At 42.5% G+C, this 21,507-nt stretch overlaps 1 protein-coding gene across 2 annotated transcripts in view; it reads right to left on the bottom strand.

The window, feature by feature from the left end:
* TOP2B (DNA topoisomerase II beta) overlaps window positions 1–21,507 on the bottom strand; it is a 115,602-nt gene that overhangs the window by 82,828 nt on the left and 11,267 nt on the right. For both annotated transcript variants that reach the window (XM_054019941.1, XM_054019940.1), the window contains exon 2: window positions 4,055–4,228. In XM_054019941.1, coding sequence (XP_053875916.1) covers window positions 4,055–4,228 — 174 coding nt within the window. The remainder of the gene's footprint in view (window positions 1–4,054; window positions 4,229–21,507) is intronic.

Genomic DNA, 21,507 nt, shown 5'->3' with positions numbered 1-21,507 from the left:
TCCCTTGGTTTGAACTTACGCCACAATTATGAGAGCCAGTCTCAGTTGCATTCTCCACAAAAAATGGTTTTACTACAAATGGGCAATCTGTTGGTTTTGAGCCCCCGCCCCCATTTTCATGTTTGAAATTTCTTTTGCAAGTTGTAAATAGTGGTAAAGATCTCAGGGAGAAGAAAACTCTGAGACAACAATATACTGTACTTTTGAGTGGTTTTGAAGAAGGAACTAAACTGCTGAGGCAGAGGCTACTCTACCTCCCCCACACACCTAGGTTGACAGGACTCTTCTTCCAAAGGAGAAGGGAAAGATTTTTTTTGTCAGCAGGGAAGGATTTATTTTTATTTATTTGTTTTAGTACCGGACAAAAGAGTCAGTATTGAAACATATGGCAGTTTTTATATATATAGATAGATATAATATCTCTTCATACAATGCTTGTCTAGATTAGGAGAAGAGTGTGGCTTCTCAGGGCCCCTCTTATCCAATGACATACTGTCATAAATATAAAGGGAAGGTAACAACCTTTATGTATGCAATAACATCAAATCCCTCCTAGCCAGAGGTAGGGAATCACTTACCTGTGAGGGGTTAATCAGCTCAATTAACCTAGCTGGCACCTGATCAGAAGAACCGAAGGGGAAAGAAGATACTTTCAAATCAGGGGGTGGGGGGAGGGAGAGGAGGTTTTGGGGTTCCCTCTCGGGACAAAGAGAGAGACCAAGAGGTAATTTTATTCCTGTTTTGTAACTGGGAAGCAAAGTCAGAGCGGAATCCTCTGTGTTTTAAATCTTTTTATTTACCCTGTAAAGTTATCTTCCATCCTGATTTTGCAGATGTAATTCTTTCACCTTTTTTTTTTTTTAATAAAATTCTTCTTTTAAGAACCTAATTAATTTTCAGTGTCCTAAAAACCAGGGATTTGGTCTGTGCTCACTTTGTTAACCTATTGGTTGGTATATTATTCTCAAGCCTCCCCAGGAAAGGGGGTAAAGGGGCTTAGGAGGATATTTTGGGGAGGATAAGGCTCCAAGTGGCCCCTCCCTGAATGTTTGTTTAAATCACTTGGTGGTGGCAGCAATACCGTCCAAGGACAAGGAACGGAATTTGTGCCTTGGGGAAGTTTTTAACCTAAGCTGGTGAAATATAAGCTTAGGGAGTCTTTCATGCCGGTTCCCACATCTGTACCCCAGCGTTCAGAGTGGGGAGGGAACCCTGACACATGCACTTTGAAAAGTAAAGCATCAGCCCCAGGAGCAAAAGACACTCTCCCGGCAGTAATACTGGGAGCAGAGGCAAAATCCAGTTGGACTCCTCCTGAACCCTCCAGACCACATTGTTTGTTTGCTTTTGGGGGGGAAGGTAAATCTTCCTGGGGCATCAGGCCCCATGCAGCCGTACCCCCAGGCATATAAGCTTGGAGGAAGTATAGCAGTATCTACTGGGGACAAAGACTCCCATGGCAGGAGCCTGCCCTCACATTCCCCAGACTCCTGTGATATCACCAGACTGCTCTCTTCAATTTAGAATTAGGATGTTATTCTAACATCCTCTTACCCAATCCCTCACAATCTTCCAGCTCCAGGGCTCAATCCCATTTTCCAGGCCTTTCTAAAGCCTTCCTTCCTCTCCCCCACTCAATGTTTTTTTCCCCTTTTCTCTGTCTTGTCTATTCCCTTGCTATTTATTCATCCTACTTACCTATTAAAAACCAAAACAAAAAAGTAATTAGCATGACTTGTTCCATCCCTTTGTCCTGCCACTTGTCCATCTTGTCTATTTAGATTGTAAGGTCTTCACAACAGGGGTAGTCTCTTACTATGTGTTTGTACAACCGGGCCAGATCTGACTGGGGCCTTTGAGCATTACTGTACTACAAATAATTAATACATGAGATCTCTCTGCTCACCAAGTAGATGTCAACCTAGTTGTGTGAGCTGTAATTCTATTAGCCCTTTGGATAATTCGGTGTTAGGTTTCAGAAAAGGCCATTTTAGAAGGAACTGGCTACCATAATATAAATCAGTAATCAGTATTACATAACAAATTCAGGATGCCAAAGAGAATTTGTATGACTTGTCCTGCTGTACTTAGTATAATTTAATGGCAGCTCTGTTAATGCTGCTCCTTCTGAGTTTAATCATTTTGTGTCCACAGTTTTCTCTAGAGCAGGGGTTCTCAAACTTCATTGCACTATGACCCCCTTCTGACAACAAACATTACTCCCCCCAGGAGGGGGGACCGAAGCCTTAGCCCGCCCAAGTTCCACCGCCCGGAAGGGGAGGGGGGAAGTGCAGAGCCAAAGCCCCACTTCCTCAGGATGTTGGCAAAGCCAAAGCCCAAGGAGTTCAGCCCCAGGCAGGGGTCCTGTATCCTGAGCAAGTCTAAGCCAGCCCTGGCGACGCCATTAAAACGGGGTCCCGACCCACTTTGGGATCCTGACCCACAGTTTGAGAACCGCTGCTCTAGAGACTCAAGGATGAGACAGATTTGCCCTATTTGTATCTCATCCTAACTACTGAAATCTATTTTCAAAGTGAATGAATGAGTTTCGCCAACTTTTCCACTTCACCATGGATGAACAGAGTTCTGGAGCCGTCCAAATGAGAGTGCTTTGAGGGGAAGCTGGAAGTCTCCTTATCCTCACAGGAGAGCAGAGACAATGGCTTTTGATGCCTCCTTAGATCCTTCAGGGAGGAGGGGCTGCACCTCTTAACTTTGTAAAGCTTCATATGTTTCTTAATTTTAGACCCTGTAGCAGCTAAGCTATGCTCCTTTGATTTTTGGAACTCTTCAAGGAGGATTAAATAATTCTAGACCATGTAAAGCTATGCAGTTTAACTTTTTAAGGATAACTTCAGAGAAATTTGTCACAAATCGGGATCAGTGGGGTGGAGGTGTTTCCCCAGTAGGTAAATGGAGAACTGATTCTCCTCCAAATCAACAGCGTATTTAGATAATGAATCACTTTAAATTTGAGAGCTGGTGAGAGGAATGCCTGTCTGTACACCTTCCTTGTGTTCTTCTCAGAATGCATCTGTTTTGAATGTGATAGTGAACATGTGGATATTAGTGTTATGGCCCTCCCTGGGCACTTGACGCAAAAGGAATGAACCACCAGAGTCATTTCAGGGGTTCCAGTTGGTACATTTTATTGCCCATGGACTGAAAGCTGAAGCTGGTCCACTCAGGGTAGGATCTGTGGTGGCAGAGCCTGGCTTCCAATGGTGTCCAAATGCCAAGAGATGCCCCACAAATGCTGAAATTTTCCCCAAACAATGTGGTTGTCTGCTGCAGAGAGAGCTGCTAGCTCTGCTGCTGAAGTCATGACTACAAAACAATGGCCCTTTGAACTCCCTACTGTTGCAACCCACGATAGAAAAAAATTGCTGCTTCTATAGGTCTCCCCAGCTTTACGCCCTATTTCAGTAAAGTCCTTCTCCCAACCAGACTGCTGTTGCTATGCTAGGACAGAGAGAGAAACAGAAACATTTGGAGAAAATTAAAGAGTTTTTTTTAAAGGGGAAATCACAGCTGAGCTCAGGAGAGCTTCACGATGAACCTCCATAGCTTCCTGGGATGTGCAACATTGTTTAAAGAACTCAAGACATCAGCAAAAGGAGTGTGTGTATACACACACACACACACACACACACACACACACTCCTTTTGCTGATGTCTTGAGTTCTTTAAACAATGTTGCACATATATAGATATAGCCCATAAAGAGTCTTCTCTCTATTCTCTATCTAAAAATGAGGCAGGTAAACTCATCAAGTATTGAATATGAAATAGTAGGCATCCAAAGAAAACAATAACATAAATAAATTAAGAATATCAGCATCCTGGATTTGAGCTCTATCAAATTCTCTGAGCATATATTGTTTCAAAAGGATCAAACACTGCTAAAAATGCCTCTCCTGACCTATTTCAATGCATGCATGGACAAACTATAAAAGCTTTCAACATGATATTCTGGAATAAAACAACCACAACAGTAATTTCTTCACTGAAATGTCAGAACACCAGGAAAACTGTAAATTTAATGGAAACTCACCTGAGTTAAAGGTTCCACTGATCCAATGTACGTATCAGGACGGAGGAGGATATGCTCAAGTTGAGTCTTTTTCTGATAAACTCTCTCAACTGACATCTTCTTTGAACTATCATTTTTACTAACGTTTTGTGACTCTTCTTTTTTTGAAGCATTGTTCTGATTATCAAATAGAGTCTAAAAAAAGAGAATGAGGCATGTTACTAACAATCTAGTTTATAAAGTTAACAATCCATCTTTATAACTTTCTAAAGCTATAAACAAATCTTGAGTGAGGTTTAAATTAATTTAGAGATTCATTTCAAATTAAATTCTTGAACTCAGAACACTGGTTACAGAAATAATTCAGCATATTACTAGATGGTTTGCATACTAATTCCCACAGGTTTTAAACCTCTTGCAACATACTCTTTGTGTGATATATTAAGGTAAAACAGCATGTTACAAAAGGAATTCAGTAACTCCTCACTTAAAGTTGTTGCTGATTAATTAGAGAACACACTCATTTAAAGTTGCACAATGCTCCCTTATAATGTTGTTTGGCAGTGGCCTGCTTTGTCCACTGCTTGCAGGAAGAGCAACCCGTTGGAGCTAGCTGGTGGGGGCTTGGAACCAGGGTGGACTGGCAGCGCCATCAGCTCCCTGTTTCCCTAAGTTCCCTGTGCGGCAGCCGCCCAGCAGGCTATCAATTGCCGGCAACTCAACTGTCCCTCCCCTGCCATGTGCTGCTCCTGCCCTCTGCCTTGGAGCTGCTCCCCAGAGCCTCTGCTTGCTGTGCGGAGGGGGCAGGGGAAGAGAGGGACTAATGTCAAGGTGTCCCCCTTCCCCCCGCTCCTGCACCCCACTTACCCCATCTCCATAGAGCGGGTGGGGGACAACACGACAGGGCTCAGGACGGAGGGAGCGTGCTGGCAACAGCTGCTGTCTCAACTTGCTGAGCTACTTCAGTTCATCAAATAACAGTAAGGCATTCCCTGGGAAATATCCCACCCTCTGACTTCACCATCTCAACCAAACTTCACAATCATCATCGCTGTGTACCAGTTTGTTCAAAACTTATAGGCTGTGTGTGTGGTATATAATATATATATATAAAATAGTCTTTTGTCTGGTGAAAAAAATTTCCCTGGAACCTAACACCCCCCCCCCATTTACATTAATTCTTATGGGGAAATTGGATTCGCTTAACATCTTTTCGCTTAAAGTTGCATTTTTCAGGAACATAACTACAACGTTAAGTGAGGAGTTACTGTGCTTTAAATTAGGCTTCTTTCTGTTTCTGAGATAAGGACACTGTGAATTTCAATTCTGTGTTTAAATGTATTAACTCTGAACTCATTCAACTAACACTACTCTAAACAACGCAAATCATTAGACTGGAAGAGACCTTGAGAGGTCATCTAGTCCAGTCCCCTGCACTCATGGCAGGACTAAGTATTATCAAGACCAGTGGTTCTCAAACTTTTGTACTGATGACCCCTTTCACACAGCAAGCCTCTGAGTGCAACCCCCCCCCTTATATATTAAAAAAAAATGTTTTTATATATTTAACACCATTATAAATGCTGGATGCAAAGCAGGGTTTGGGGTAGAGGCTGACAGCTCGCGACCCCCCATGTAATAACCTCGCAACCCCCTGAGGGGTCCTGACCCCATTTGAGAACCCCTGATCTAGACCATTCCTGACAGGTATTTGTCTAACCTGCTCTTAAAAATCTCCAATGATGGAGATTCCACAACCTCCCTAGGCAATTTATTCCAGTGCTTAACCACCCTGACAGTTAGGAACTTTTTCCTAATGTCCAACCTAAACCTTCCTTGCTGCAATTTAAGCCCATTGCTTCTTGTCCTATCCTCAGAAGTTAAGAACAATTTTTCTCCCCCCTCCTTGTAACAATCTTTTGTGTACTTGAAAACTGTTATGTCCCCTCTCAGTCTTCTCTTTTCCAGACTAAACAAACCCAATTTCTTCAATCTTCCCTCATAGGTCATGTTTTCTAGATCTTTAACACTGTTGTCGCTCTTCTCTGGACTCTCTCCAATTTGTCCACATCCTTCCTGAAATGTGGTGCCCAGAACTGGACACAATACTCCAGTTGATGCCTAATCAGCGCAGAGTAGAGCAGAAGAATTACTTCTCGTGTCTTGCTTACAACACTCTTGCTAATACATCCCAGAATGATGTTCGCTTTCTTTGCAACAGCGTTACATTGTTGACTCATATTTAGCTTGTGGTCCACTATGACCCCCAGATCCCTTCCCGCAGTACTCCATCCTAGGCAGTCATTTCCCATTTGTATGTGTGTGCAACTGATTGTTCCTTACTAAATGGAGTACTTTGCATTTGTCTTTATTGAATTTCATCTTATTTACTTCAGACCATTTCTCCAGTTTGTCCAGATCATTTTGAATTTTAATCCTATCCTCCAAAGCTCTTGCAACTGCTCCCAGCTTGGTATCATCCACAAACTTTACAAATTTACTATGCTATTATCTAAATCATTGATGAAGATATTGAACAGAACCGGACTCAGAACTGATCCCTATGGGACCACACTCGTTATGTCCTTCCAGCATGACTGTGAACCACTGATAACTACTCTCTAGGAATGGTTTTCCAAACAGATAAATATATGTATTCCTTTAAATTTTGGTGTGAACTGTTAGGCCCTAATAGATTTTAGGGGGGCTTAAGAACAGGTAAAAGTGCTGTCCTGAACAGGAATGTCTTCTGGAATTTAGGCCTTAAAGCACACCAAACATAATTTACACATCCTGTTTAGCCCACTGAGAAATTAAGACTGGATTCAACCCTGGTTTACATTGGTTTATGATGAAGCTAAGCTGGATGCAGGACCGTCAGCAGTAAAATAGGTGGCAAAGCTACAATGACAGAAAACAGACACAACCTCCCATCCATTGGTGTAAGGCGAGGACAATCAAATCACAGTTGTAACTTGAACAGGTCACATAACTGGGAGGTAGCGGGAGGAGGAGAAGTATGGCCAAGTCTTCCAGTAATGTGCTAATTCAGGGCATCTCACAAAGATCAACCCCTGGTTAAAGCTAAATATTTCCTTCCCACAACATAAACTCCAAAGGAGAGGTTAAATCCTTTTAGAGCAGCAGGCTTTACTGAAGCACCTCTCTGAGTCAGCTAGGGCAAATCTAGTGAATGACCAGATACAGAAATTTTATGGTGTTTATCCCTATTTGTACATAAGTATTCTTTTTATTGGAATCACCCACAAAGATATCTGGGGCCATATTACACATTTGCCTGACTGGCAGAGAAGTTAGTAAGAGACATAATTCTGGCAATATTCTCCTGGTATATGAAACAGTCTTCTCTCACACAGCCAATTCACTGACTTAGAAGCAACTTAAAAGCATCAATAAACCAACAGGGCCAACAAGCATGTTTTCTGAAAAGGGAAGGAAGAAAGAATGGAATAGGACTGTGTGGGTGAGTCCAGAAAGGAAGATTACACAAAAAGAAGCAAATGCATTTCCAAAGGCCTGTGACTGAGACAGGCTAATGTCAAAATTTTCCTTGGATAGTCTATAAACCCACCCAAGCCATTGCTTCTAGAAAAGTAACTGCTATGTAATTCTAGAAAATCAGCCTTTCCCTAGATGCCTCTTTCTATTGTACTACTTGAAGTGAAATGATGTTGCAATACTGTTTTTTCTGAACATTCTGAGAACATTATAGTACAGAGATTTGAGCTTTTACTTGGACTTTTTCATATATCCTCTTGGAGGAATGCAAGGCTATGGTTCAGTTGTTTAATGTGGTAGTTAAACCATGAACTATGCTTCACCCAGTAGAAGAGTACGTTTTGTTTGTTGACTTCTTTCAGTGATGCTCTCTGATTTCTATTGCTGGCATGGTCCTGGGAAGCAGTGGAAGAGGTCGGAAGACACATAGAAGTGACATTATCCAAGTCTGCAGTAATGTTGTAGCCAGGTCGGTCCCAGGATATGAGAGAGACAAGGTGGGTGAGGTAGTATTTTTAAACAGACCAACTTCTGTTGGTGGAAACAAAAAAAAGCTTTCAAGCTGCACACCCACCTTGTCTCTCTCATCACACAAGTTTGTGAGAGTTCATTCATGGAGAGGCATTAGGACACTTTATTGCTTTTTCAAATGCAAAGAGGTCAATCACCAATTCATCAAACTGACTCACCAAGAATGAAGATACCTGTGTGTGCCGATTCCGTTCTGCTTAGTGAAATATGCCATGTAAACCTCAGTGTTCATCCTTCCCTTGATGGGCACTGCAGAGAGATAAGAAACTTTGCTCTGCCCAGAACAGGAAAAGCTGACTTTCTCTCTGGAGTGGGCTGATCATGTTCTTCCTCATAAAAACACCATCAGACATATTGACTGTCATGACCAGAACAAGCCTTACCCATAGAAATAAGAGTGCTCCCAGATCTCAATAAATACCTACATTCCACCAGCAGATACGGTTTTCTTTCTGGTACCCATTCCCTGGAATTCACTGGGAACTGAATGAGCCCTCTCCATTACCTTCAGTTAGCAACTGATATAAGGATTGTTCACAAATGAGAAGATCCCTTCAAAAATTTGCTTCTCTGCATTCACCACCTAAGAAAGCGAAGAATAGACAAAAGGACCTCTGCAAACTGATGTGATAGGGTGAGGTGTGAAGGAGATAATTACCGGGAGGGAATAATTACTAGAAAGGAGTTACTGGGTGGGCTTCATATGAATTCTGACTCATTATTATTATCAATCATGTTTATTATGGTAGTGCTTAAGGGACAACCAAGAATGGGGCCCCATTGTGCTAGGCACAATATGAACAGAGAAAGTCCCTATCCTGAAAAGCTTACACTCTAATAGACAAGGCAGACATAGGGTGGGCAAGGGTATTAACACACAAGCAGAGTGAATATTGTGATGGAAGTAAATGTCCTGTTAGTTCTATAATTCTTTTTCAAGGGGAGAGGGTGTTACTTAGGAAGGGACAAGCTAAATGGAAAGAAAAAGGTTAGGGAAGGGTGACTTAGGGGTAAGGGAAGAGGAAAAGAAAGGAATGGCAGGTGTGGAGTGAACCTGAGGTGAAGAGATTGGGATAGGGGACTGGGGGGGGACAGGTTGGTGCAAACAACTAATCAACAGAGGGCAGAGAAAATCCAGTCAAAAACTGTAGAAAGTTCTCTGAAATGTCTAAAGTTTCCTGCTTTGGCTGCTTCTGCAGCTGCTACTCCCAGCTGGAGTCTGTGGCTGGCTCCTATCTGCTGTTTTCCCCAAAAGGTCCCATGAGGGAAGTGAGCCAGGCACCATCTCAGTCCCACTAGTTGGGGAAGGAGGGTGTCCTCCCTGCAGTTCTGGGTCCAGTGGGATGCGGAGGGAAGAGGAGACACTGAGATCAGCATTCCCCCAACAGGCTTCACTAAGAACTGTACTTTCATTTCTGTGACACCACTTGTTCCCACTGTTTTCATCTTTTGTTAACATTCTTATCAGATAAGATCTTATACCTCACAGGAGTCATCCTCAGCCTATGTCTATGACTTACTTCGCAGGTGCCCTGTTTGTGTTTATCAGGAATACACCACCCTGTATTTTTCAGCTTTCTGCAGAGCCCTGATCAGCAAAACATTAATTTCCTTTTTCCTTGAAGTCCACATTAATGTCCACTACCATGATCCTGGAAAAGACCCTGGGAGCATTTGTCAGATCAAGTGGTAATGATATCCTGGCATTTCCCTGGGCTGTTTGAGATTAGATGTGGGATAAGACTGTGCTTGTGATTCTTGCACAGCTCCATAAAGTACCACTCCAGGCAATGTCCGGTGACCCCATTTTGACCAAAGATGCAGGTAGCCATTTGCCCCAAAGCTGGGGTCTAACTCCAGACAACACTGGGTGGGAGTTATGTAGATTGCACTGAGGCACCTGAAGACCACTACTGACCTCACCACACCACCCTGATATATTCAAGCTACTACTCAGGGAATGTACACACTACAGCTTAGATCAATATGTGTTATGTCTCTCAGGGGTGTGTATAAGCCACCCGCCTAGAGCGACGTGAGTTATACCGACCTAAGCGCTGGTGTGGACAGCGCTATGTCACGGGAAGAGCTCCTGCCAACATAGCTACCACCACTTGCAGGGGCTGGAGTAATTAAATGGACAAGATAACTCTCTCCTGTCAGCTTAGAGCGTCTATGCTAGCAGCACCACAACAATGCAGCTGCATTAGTACACCTGTGCTACTGTAAACTCTGTAGTGTAGCCATAGTGGTATTCTCTCTTGTACTTGCAGGACTTCAACTTGCCCTGTGATCTATATTTCTTTCTACAGTGTCTGGAAAGAGCCAGGATTGTAAATCTACTTTTCCAGTGACTCCATGAATAACCTCAGCCTTCAATAAAGTTTCAGCATTAAGAGAGCTGGGAGCTGATCTGCCTGAGCCTCTGATCTCAAGACAAAGGACTGCATGAAACAGATGTGTCCCATTATCTTTTTCAGGGAGGAGTATTTCAGCTCTAAGATTTGTTTAGGTTGAGAGAGAATACTTTCAATAGTAACCACCCATGTTAGCACTGCTTGTGAAACCCTTTGGCAGAGGCCTACACATGAAATCTTTTAACATGGGAAAACTGGTGCGCAGGCGGTGACCACACGAGACGTGACAAGAGGAAAACCCTGACCCAGTGGCAAGGAGATCCACAACAACCAGGAGCCTCCCTTCTGCTGCAGCCCTCACCCACCTTCACAGCCGCAGAGTACTAAAAGGTCCTCTATGTGTGCCTGATCAACCATTGGGGTCTTGTGAAGTTTAGCCTCAGAGCCTAGCTTCAGACCTCCTCGCCAAGGGGGACCCTACCAGGAGTAGGGAAGCTCCAGACGATGTAGTTCTGAGGGTCTTTAGACCACTAAAGACCATCTAAAGACCACGCAAGCCTCTCCTCCATGCCAACAACTATTTCTCCTGCAAGGTTGCACTTGTCACTTCTGTAGGAAAATCTGCAGGACACGAATTGGGGTCCTCAACTACTTAAAAACCCACCAATGAACCCCCTTGGCAGACATCATCCTCGCATTGAGGGACAGCCAAAGAAGAAGCGCTTGTGAAAGCATGTGGAGCACATCAAAGTTTTTATTTTTGTTGATGTTATTTTGATGTCACCAGACAGCTTTTACACCCAGAGAAGGGAGCTAAAGTGAAAACTCCTATACAGTGAGGAGGCCACTTTCAGAGAAAAAATATCCTCCATTAGAAACACCAAAGATAGGAGTGTTTACTGTTGGTAGTGACACCAGGTTGAATCTGAACCAGTGCACAATGGGGCCTTATAAAATAGATGGCGAGGGGCCAGAAATAATTAAATAATGGGCCAAAAAGATCAATCGATCTCTCTCTCTCTGCCTCTTGTTATTCGACATCTGGGCTGCCCTCCCTCATGTTATTCCATGGTGAGCTGTAGCAGGGAGAGTGAGGTGGTGGCGGCGAGGCATGGCAACTGGCAGAAGCAGCTGGAAACAATCTGGATATTACAGCATAGCTACCTACCAGGGCAACCAGAGTTAACAGCCCAAAACCTCCCTAGTCTTTTAGGTATGATAGGAAATCCCTATTCATCTAGTATATCTTCCCAGGGAAGATGGGAAGGATAAATAGCTATAGTTAGACCCGCCACAGAGGTGCTAAGCATACTTTCTCAGTACTCTACCTGAATAAGTCTCTCTTCTGTTTCATTTTTAATATTATATATAAGGCCCTATTTAACTTGTGATATTGCATATTCCGCAATATTAGGCTTCCACTGTAATTTTGACAGCAGGTGCCCCGCCATGCTGGGGGCTGACAGTGGGAGACCTGGCAGCACCGGGGCTGAGAACAAAAACCCCCACTGTCAGCCCCAGGCATCCGCTCTCAGCTCCGTGCGGCTGACAGTGGGAACCCCTCCTCCCCCCTCAAACTCGGGCACCCTCTCTCAGCCCCAGGCGGCCAACAGCAGAAAAACTCAGAAAAGTAATAATGGACTTTATTACCGCAAATAACCCTTTTCTGCAATTTTCCTGGCTTGTCCGCAACTCAGCCACAATTTTTTGACAATCATCCCACAATTCAAGTAGGGCCTTAATTATATATTATTTGATCCCCTATCTGTCATTCAGACAGCTGGACTTGCTTGCCCGCAGAGGAAGAATTTCCTTTTTTAGCAGGTGCATGCACCCAGACAAATCAGCAGAGATCTTTGGCTTAGTCTTTTCTGCATTAATCCACCATAAGGCACTCCATGAAGATGAGCAGGGGAACCAGTGCTTGTCCCAACGATTCTGCTTCAGAGAAAGGAGCAAAACTGGACTCAGACATTGCTCAAAAAATATTTCAAGTGTTTAGCAATCACTCTGTCCTCAGAGAGGCTGGGCTTATTGTCTTTCCTCCTCAAAAGGGACCCATTATGGGTCTCTCATGGAAAGTACTGGCGTTCAAAAATGGAGTCCCCCCCAGTCTTTTCCCCTCTTTTTACAGTATGAGATACTTCTTGGTCTACATTTCCTTGGAAGACCACAGCCTCGGCTAACAGTAAGGAGTCCCTAGTGGGCCTACTATAGAGGATAGACTGGGGAGAGGTGGCAGGGTGGGGACTGAGCTAGGAATCTTATTGCATTCTTTGGTGTTGGCAGCATCTTTGTTGTGTTCAGTGCCTTCCATGATATCCTGAGGGGAAGGCACAGTAGATCTCCACTGTCAGTGGCTGCTGAAGCACACTGTGCACACTTAGATGTTATTTTTCCATCTGGCTAGCTGCCCCTCTGATGTTATTCTGTTCATGTACATGGGAGAAGAGGCGCTGCTTGCCCCTGAAGTCAACCATTCCAAACCTGCCTGCCTCTTTGAGTGGTGTGTGGGGACGGAAGGGGCAACCTTGTGTTGACTGGGCTAAGGCTTTCTTGGCCTAGCTCTCTCCTTAAGGTGCTGCAAACACATCAGAAGAAAAGTAGAGCAGCAGGAAAGTCTCCCCAAAAGGCAAATGTAGCCTGAGGAGGCCCCAGGGAGAATTAGTCACGTTACTGAGCCAAATTGTTCACCAGAAATTTGAAATAAAAAGTTTGGAATTTTCCTCAGAAAAGCTCTGTATAGAAATCTGATTGGGCACACCTGCCACTGCACAGGCAGATAGAACTGGAGAGAATTTCAGGGAATTGTCCATTTTACTGCTGCCAGTGACTGACAGGTCTGGTTCTTCTCCAAGTTGCAAGCAGGCTGAAGTACTCATTGTAACAGAGCTGTGGCCCTTAATACAATGAAGAATCTCTTTACCATCTGTTCCCCCAAACTAATCAAAGGCTCCAGTTCTCCTCAGAACCAATTAGAATTAGTTTGGGCGTTTCCAGCCCAAACTATTCTGAAGCTAGAAAAGTTGGGGGGGGGGAACAATTAAGCACTGAGCAGCTCATTTTTTTAATCCCCATTTCTCCCTTCTGCTGTGAAGTATTTGCCTCACATTCAGAGGAGGGAAAACCTATCTTATTCCCATAAAGTTTCTATGATACTGGTTTAGATTTAGCAAAGTTTAGTAAAGGGGGCTAGGCATCAAAGTCAGACTTAAAATACTAGTCTAGCCACCCCTTCCCTGAGCAAGACTAATCACAGTGCTGAAAACAGCATCATCCAATCGTAGGTTATCTTCACTAGCACTCGAGTGCCAACACTGGTTTATGTAAACTGGTATTACCAGTAAGAAAATTTAGAACTAAGAGCATTCATAACTTTGCAGTAGGTACTTAGCATCTTGCAGGACTAGGCCCATTATTTTGTCTGGTAATCTAATGTGTGTGACAAAACTGTTAAGGATCATTTAGTTTTATAAGTATGGACTACTGGGACTGTATCCTGCGTCTTTAATATACAAGTTTAACCTCAAACCTTCTTGAAAAAAATATTCACACTGTTTCCTGATCTTAAGTGAAAACTTATTAATTTTATAGAATCATAGGACTGGAAGAAACCTCAAGAGGTCATCTAGTCCAGTCTCTTGCACTCATGGCAGGTCTAAGTATTATCTGGACCATCTGTGACAGGATATCTGAGGAGCGGTTGCAAATGTAGCTGTCTCTATGAAGAGTCAGTTTTATAAACCAATGAATGGGTTATACACATTCTAAACAACCACATAACCCTTAGCCTCCTTTCACCCTGCCTCCCCCCGTTTTCCTTGTATTGATTTTTTATGTCATGTCTTTATTTAGTCCAGTCTTGCAAAATGATCCACATAGATGTTCCCTTTTGGCCACAGCAGAGTCCCTCTGAAGTCAATAGGACTCTGTAATAATGGTCACCCCCAGAGATTAGCTGGAAGGATCAGGACCTTAGACTATTAACTCTTTGGGGATGAGACCAGGAATGTTTTATGGTTGCTATACAGTGACTAGCATGTTTTGGGAAGTTACACAACAAAAAAGGAAAAATGATATAATTAGGTGCGACCTTTATCATACAGAAGCCAAAGTCTATACAGAGTACATTATATTTTTGTAACATTATACTGAAATAGATTTTATTCAAAGAAAGAAAATCAAATTCTGCCCAGGCATCCTTGATAAAGACTTTGCATGGTGAAAATACTGGATTAATCCACTTCACTACATTTCAAATGAGAGGAAAGCTATACCCAATGATTGCTGATTCTGTGTTAAGTTACTAATATAGTGTAGTGAGACTGATGCTGTATTTGATTTATTGGATTGCCAAAAAAACAAACAATACCCTTGGCAATATTATTAATTTAAAAGTTTGGATACAGTGAGTATCCTAATTTTTATGTGCATATATATTAGACACTGTGCTGCTACCTAAATGTTTTAACAACTGCAGATTTAATAGTCTCACCTCATCATTGCACATACTGGTGGAATGGTTTGATGGCAGTACAAAAATAAGTATTCTTTAAATAGAGAGCTTTGAATCACTCTTATAGGAAAGAGAAGGGGTAAAGGCCAAAATGAATATTCAAAACTTGAACCTCGTAATTATGTAGCTTTGCAAGGTCCATGACCTCTGACACACCTCTACCCCAATAGAACGCGACCCGATATAACATGAATTCAGATATAACGCGGTAAAGCAGTGCTCCGAGGGTGGGGCTGCACACTCCGGTGAATCAAAGCAAGTTTGATATAACGCGGTTTCACCTATAACACGGTAAGATTTTTTGGCTCCCGAGGACAGCGTTATATTGAGGTAGAGGTTCATAGGGAAAGAAGGAGAAATGACATGGAGTGGAATTGGATTAGGTAGATAAATTCCATGTCTTCCAGAACTGAATTATTTGTGGTAATTCCTTACAGTAATACAAGGAATTGGGATAAATGTCACTAAAAAGGAATGAGAGGAAGGAGAAATAACTGGTATGCTAATGACTTTGGGCTCTCAGATGGTGCCCCATTAAATCTGTGGTCTCACTGACAAAAGTGCCCTGCTGAGTAGAGATGAGTCAGACCACAATTTGCTGAACTTGGATTTGTACAGCTTCCTTTGATAAGGCTGAGATCTGCACTTGGCCAAATCAGATGTCAAGGAAGCATACTGTTGAATAGGGTTGTACACACTCCCAGAGAGTAAACTGGAACTGCCTACTAATTTTAAAACACAATTTTTATATCTCAAAAGGAGATATTTCTGCACAAACCATTTATCTTCTCTCTCTTCCTTCTCAGCTGGCATACTTCGATCTCTCAGAAGATGCAGACACAAGGGATTTTAGTGATAGGTGCATAAAAGAATGCCCAAAACCTGTTGAGACACTTGGTAAAACTTATTAGCCTTTGATACAGAAGATGGAAGTACAATCTAGCTATCCCTGGAGTGCCTCAGCAAGGCATTCATTCACAGGTAAAGTAATCCGGTCTTTATCCTTTTACCCTAAGGTATAAGTAACTGATGCGCCTTCTGAGCTGACAGAGTCCCAAAATTCAGATCAGTGGCTTTCAACCTTTCCAGACTACTGTATCCCTTTCAGGAGTCCGATTTGTCTTGCATATCCCCATGTTTCATCTCGCTTAAAATCCTACTTGCTTACAAAATCAGACAAAAAATAAGTGATACAGCACACTATTACTGAAAAATTGCTTACTTTCTCATTTTTACCATATAATTATAAAATAAATCAATTGGAACAAATATTGTACTTACATTTCAGCATATAGTATATAGAGCAGTATAAACAAGTCATTGTCTGTATGAAATTTTAGTTTGTACTGACTTTGCTAGTGCTTTTTATGTAGTCTGTTGTAAAACTAGGTAAGTATCTAGATGACCTGATATACCCCCAGAAGACCTCTGCAGACCCCCTGGTTGAGAACCACTGATTCAGAGCATCTGCCATTAGAAGGAGATGTAGAAGAAACCACCACATTCTCAGCTGATGACATATTAACTTAGGCTATCTTAGTCTGCACAGTATCACCTTCCATACCCTACCTGCGATGTTACCCTTCAGATTTAGTCAGATCTTCTACAATGCTGGCTAGTGGAAGACAGAAAGGAATATGTGTTTCAGCTGCTGAAGGGAGGAGACGAGAGACTTCTAAGGATCATGATTCTGCAAGAGGCTGGAAGAGTAGCCTGGACTGCAAACTTGGCCTCCCTCCTGTGGTCTGAATACTGACATAGGGGCTTGCCAGAGAGGCCAAATTCATGTAATAGCAACCAGAAGGAGGGTGCTGGATGAAGTCACCACGTGTGATTTTTAAGTCTCCTAACCAAGGCAAGAAAGGGAACAGATCTTATCACAGTTTGGGTTAGTTTATTCCAAGAGGTGCCCAGGTGGACCTCCAAATATATCCCAGATGATACCAAAGTCAACTCAAACAACTCCTGGAACAGCAGCATCAACAGAGGGAACATCAGAAGAATGACTGAACAGATCCAATAAATGGATATGCAGTATCCCCTGGTACCAAAGCAAACAGACAAAAGTTCAGAAAATTGGCAGCACGGCAAGGATACACCCCTTGTTCTGGGGAAGACAGAATCATGATTTCTGAGCAGCTCCTTTGATATATGTCTGTACAAATGTTTCTTTGGAGATCAAGATTCCTTTGGCACCAAGTGGACTACAGAGCTCCTTTTCCTCTTGCCCACATACTTGAAGGCAGGGAGCAGAGGACTCAGGCCACCTGGAAATTCAGTTTTAACTCCACTGCCAGCATGGCACTAGTGGCAGAGCAAGGGTCAACAGATACCTTTAAGGCCAAGAACACCCAGTGCACTAAGGTGCTGATAGTAACAGCCAAAGCAGACATGGAAGCAGCATAGGCTCAGCAGTAGCATTCACCAACAATGCCTTTGTTGCATTACATGCCAATGTTACCATCATTGATCCTTTGCTGTGGTTCCAGAGGATGGTGCTAGTCCCAGCAGAGTCCAAGTCTGCTCCCAGAGGAGGGCCTTAGCCCTGAACTATTCTCAGACCTTCAGCCTCATCCAGGCCTGGTCTACATTATATAGAGTTTTATCAGCACAAAACTTTCCTTCTGGTAGCACAGGCATTTACACAATTTTGAGTCCTAGCAACAATGCCCTCAGCTTTCACTGGCAACATTTTACCAGTCCCGCAAGCAAATTAAGCCCTCTATCACCAAAATGCTGGTGTGGATGCGAAAGTACCTATACAGATATAAGCAGTCCTCCAGCCCACAATGCAGCTGTCCCTATAGCCGTGACCTCTCTGGTCCAGTTTTTTAACTCTGCTGCCCAGGAATCAGTGACCAGCAGTCCTGTACAGGCATGGCTCCAGTTCACCCTTGTCCTGCTGCATGGACCTCTCTCCTGGATTTCTCCGTACATGCAGGGAGAAACATGTGTGGGCACAAACTCCCACAATTTTCTGGGAGAAATGATGGCATCTCATCAATGCAATACAAAAATATCCCACAGCTGGAGACTGACAGCTTGGGCCTTTGGCAGCCAGGGAGTGGTAAGAAGTTGTTGGGGATTGTAGCATAAAATATATTATTTGGACTTTTTCAAAAAGTAATCAGCAATGAAATAGTTTATTCATACTGCCAATGAAATTGACCCAAACTCATGGAAATGAATAGGGAAGTTCATACCTCTAACAGCTATTGTTTCAGGCTATGTGCATGCTCAGGAAGACAACGCATCAGTTCACACTCAGTTCAGGTTTTCAAGTTTTCTTCTAACTGTACAGGTTACACTTCTTTTTAAAAAAATTAAAGTTTAGATTCTACAGCACAAATCTGCAGGAAAAGTGAATTCTGCAACAAATTCCAAGACCTCAGAACTCAAAAGCCATGCCTGAACCAGATATTCCTCCCTCTCACAGCTAAGCTTACAGATATTTTTACCTTTCTAAACACTGGCATGGATATTATGTCCACAGGCTACCATAAGAAGTTTTATAAATTCTGCATGGTAGTATGTGCAGTTTGCCATGCTTGTGCGTGGAAAAAACATCAGTTGCGGGCTCCTAAAAATATAAAACTAGGCTCATGCATCAGTTTTTAAATGGAGGTGAAAATTTTGAAAACTTCAGGCTTATGAGAAAAAAAATGCATGTTTGAGTGTAAGTAAAACACACTGTGCCAGATTCTCATCTGGTGTGAAATGGCATGAAATGAATTAAATGGAGCTGAGTTGATTTACACCAGATGAGGATCTGGATCACTTTAAAAAAACAACAAAAAAAAAGGACCTAGAAGTATATTTTGTGCTGAGCTGTGCCTGAAAGGGAAGATCTCCTCCAAGCAGAATCAGAACTCTTATGGTTTCTTTATGCTGTCACAGCAGCATCAAAGGGAGATGTTGGGAAGGAGATTCTCCCCATAAGTAATTTTCAAATTATCCAAATAGATTCCATCCTTTACTCCCCTAATAAAAAAGAATAAGAGAAAGGCATAAGAGGGTTCATGCAAAATCTCAGGCTTTTCTCCTGCAAATTTTACAAAAATCAGGCTTAGAATAGGAACAGCCTTACAATCCTAACTATGGAACTGCTGCTGGTACTTTAGGATTGGTATAGTTTTATGCTTTCTGACTAGTGCCTTTATAGTAGAGTACAATTGCTGAACATGCATTTATATTATAGTGTATTTTAACAGTTTTTTTGCAGAACAGTACTGTAAGGTATTTATGATATAGCCCTATAAAAGAATGCAGTATATGATTAATTACAGCCATCGCAATAAATTAAGATTCTAGGGGGCAAACAAAACAGCAGCAGTATATTTTACTTAATACTATGGACTAGATAACTACAAATTAATGAGAAGTCCCATTTTCATGTTTTTTCACATGGAACAGTTAGAAATTTAAAAGCAATCATAGTCTCATACCTCTTCCTTTAAGAGAGCAAAACCATGCCCAGGACATTATATGCCTTAACACTTTCATCTTAAGTGACTATGCTAACACAACCATTTTTTTTAATCAACAAAATATTTTAGAACTATTAAAAGTTTGTCTTCATATTACAGATTAAAATAGCACACTGATTTATTTTTAACTATTTGAATCTTGTTGCACAGCAAATGATATTTTGTTGAGATTTTAAAGAATGAATTTTTCACAAATCCAATAAATTTGATTAAAAACTCTGACGCCAATCCTGTAGAGAACTCCATGAAGAGGATCACAGGAGTTTCAGACAGATATTTATTCATAGCAACCTAGAGAAATAGAAGGATGAGAGAAAATCAAAGCCTTTCATATCAGGAAGAACCCTTAACCATGGGTATCTGAAATTCATGTCTGTTCTCTTCATCCTCCAACCCTCTACCACCATTCCCACAGAAGTTAATGGGAAAGTCTTCTGGACATGGTTCATTATGTGTACCGATGCTTTAAAAAGGGAGTCCCACCCGAACTTTAACCCTGCCTGTTGATCAGGGCCGGCTCCAAGGCTTTTGCTGCCCCAAGCGGCGGAAAAAAAAAAAAAAAAAAAAAAAAGCTGCAATCGCGATCGGCGGCAGCTCCACCGCACCGCTTTCTTCTTCGGCGGCAGGTCCTTCGCTTGGAGAAGGAGCAAGGGACCCGCCCCCGAAGAGCCCGACATGCCGCCCCTTCCCCTTGGCTGCCCCAAGCACCTGCTTGCTGGGCTGGTGCCTGGAGCCGGCCCTGCTGTTGATTCAAGATGGAACATCATGTTTCAGCAAGCAAGTATAAGAATTTATTTCCCAAAAATAAATTACTATTAACATCAATGATTACTCTTACAAAAATCTACTTTTCAAGAGAAATTTAAACAGAGTGCAATGCAATTTGTTTTATTTAACTTCCAACAAAGTTTCTGAATTCTACTTTTTAAACTGTTCAGCATAAAAAAGTGCAATACTTTCATGCTCTAATTACCTTCTGCTCTCTTATCCATTAGTGAAACCTCTCAGCTAGCAAGAGGAGAAACCTACATTTTATCCTGAAAGTTTTGCAACATGTTAAAGGTTAGAATTTGATGTTTTGGATAAGAACAGCCACATGCTGACTGCTAAACTTTGCCACCTAGTTCCCCTCTCCCACATATCTGGGGTCATCTTTTCTTCCCTGCAAAGCCCAGAAGTCTTCCCTCATCACACCTACCTCTCTGTTCTTCACGTGCCTACTCCAACAAATTTGGAAATCTAACAGCCACCCTCCCATCCAACTTTGTTTAATGGGAATGGGTGCTGGTGAGCTTTTTCCCAAGGTGTAAGCTCCTCCATTCTTATGGCTACTTATTAACTGAAAATATCAGCTAATATCTGAGCAACTACTAGCGCTAGTGCCTATATCAGGGGAGAGCGGTGGGCGGGGGGGCTGGGTGGGGGGGGTGCCAGGACCCCCTCCCCACTGCTCTCCCCTGCGGGGGCAGGAGGCAGAAGCTTGGTCCTGCGGCAGCCAAACTTCCCTCCTCCCCCACTTCTTCCCCCAGCATGACGCTTTCCGGCCCCTCATCCTCCTCTCACCGGGCAGGCAGCGTGCCACTCAAAATCAGCACGCGTGCCGTAGGTTGCCAACCCCTGGCCTACATGAACAAAAGCAGATGGACAATTCAATTGCAGTATGCAGAGACTATTTTTTAAATTAAAGAGACCTTGCTCCCTAGAAAGCCAAGAATACCGAATGTTATTAAATTAGGGACAGTGAGGTGAGAAGATGAGACCTATTAACTTCTAAAATCTTGAGGAAGATGGTGACCAGAAACAATGAGTTTAGTTCACTAACTGGAAGTATTACTTCTGTTTAATGAATCAGTTTTAAATGCAATACATGTTTTGGTAAACATACTTTTTTCTTACTTCATACATTAAAGATAGTGTTCTTTAACTAAAAAATTCTAGGATGCTGTTTTTGTGCATTTAATTGAATTCCCATTTCCATCCAAAAGCAGCTTGACACTAATCATGAGTATTACATCACTGAGTATATAAGAAATGTATCATTTGCCATTTTCTGTGATAGAAAAT

This window comes from Malaclemys terrapin, chromosome 2 (genome assembly GCF_027887155.1).
Source record: "Malaclemys terrapin pileata isolate rMalTer1 chromosome 2, rMalTer1.hap1, whole genome shotgun sequence".
NCBI classification, from domain to species: Eukaryota; Metazoa; Chordata; order Testudines; family Emydidae; genus Malaclemys; species Malaclemys terrapin.
Note: the sequence above shows the minus strand (reverse complement) of the source record. Positions and strands in the feature narration are given on the sequence as shown.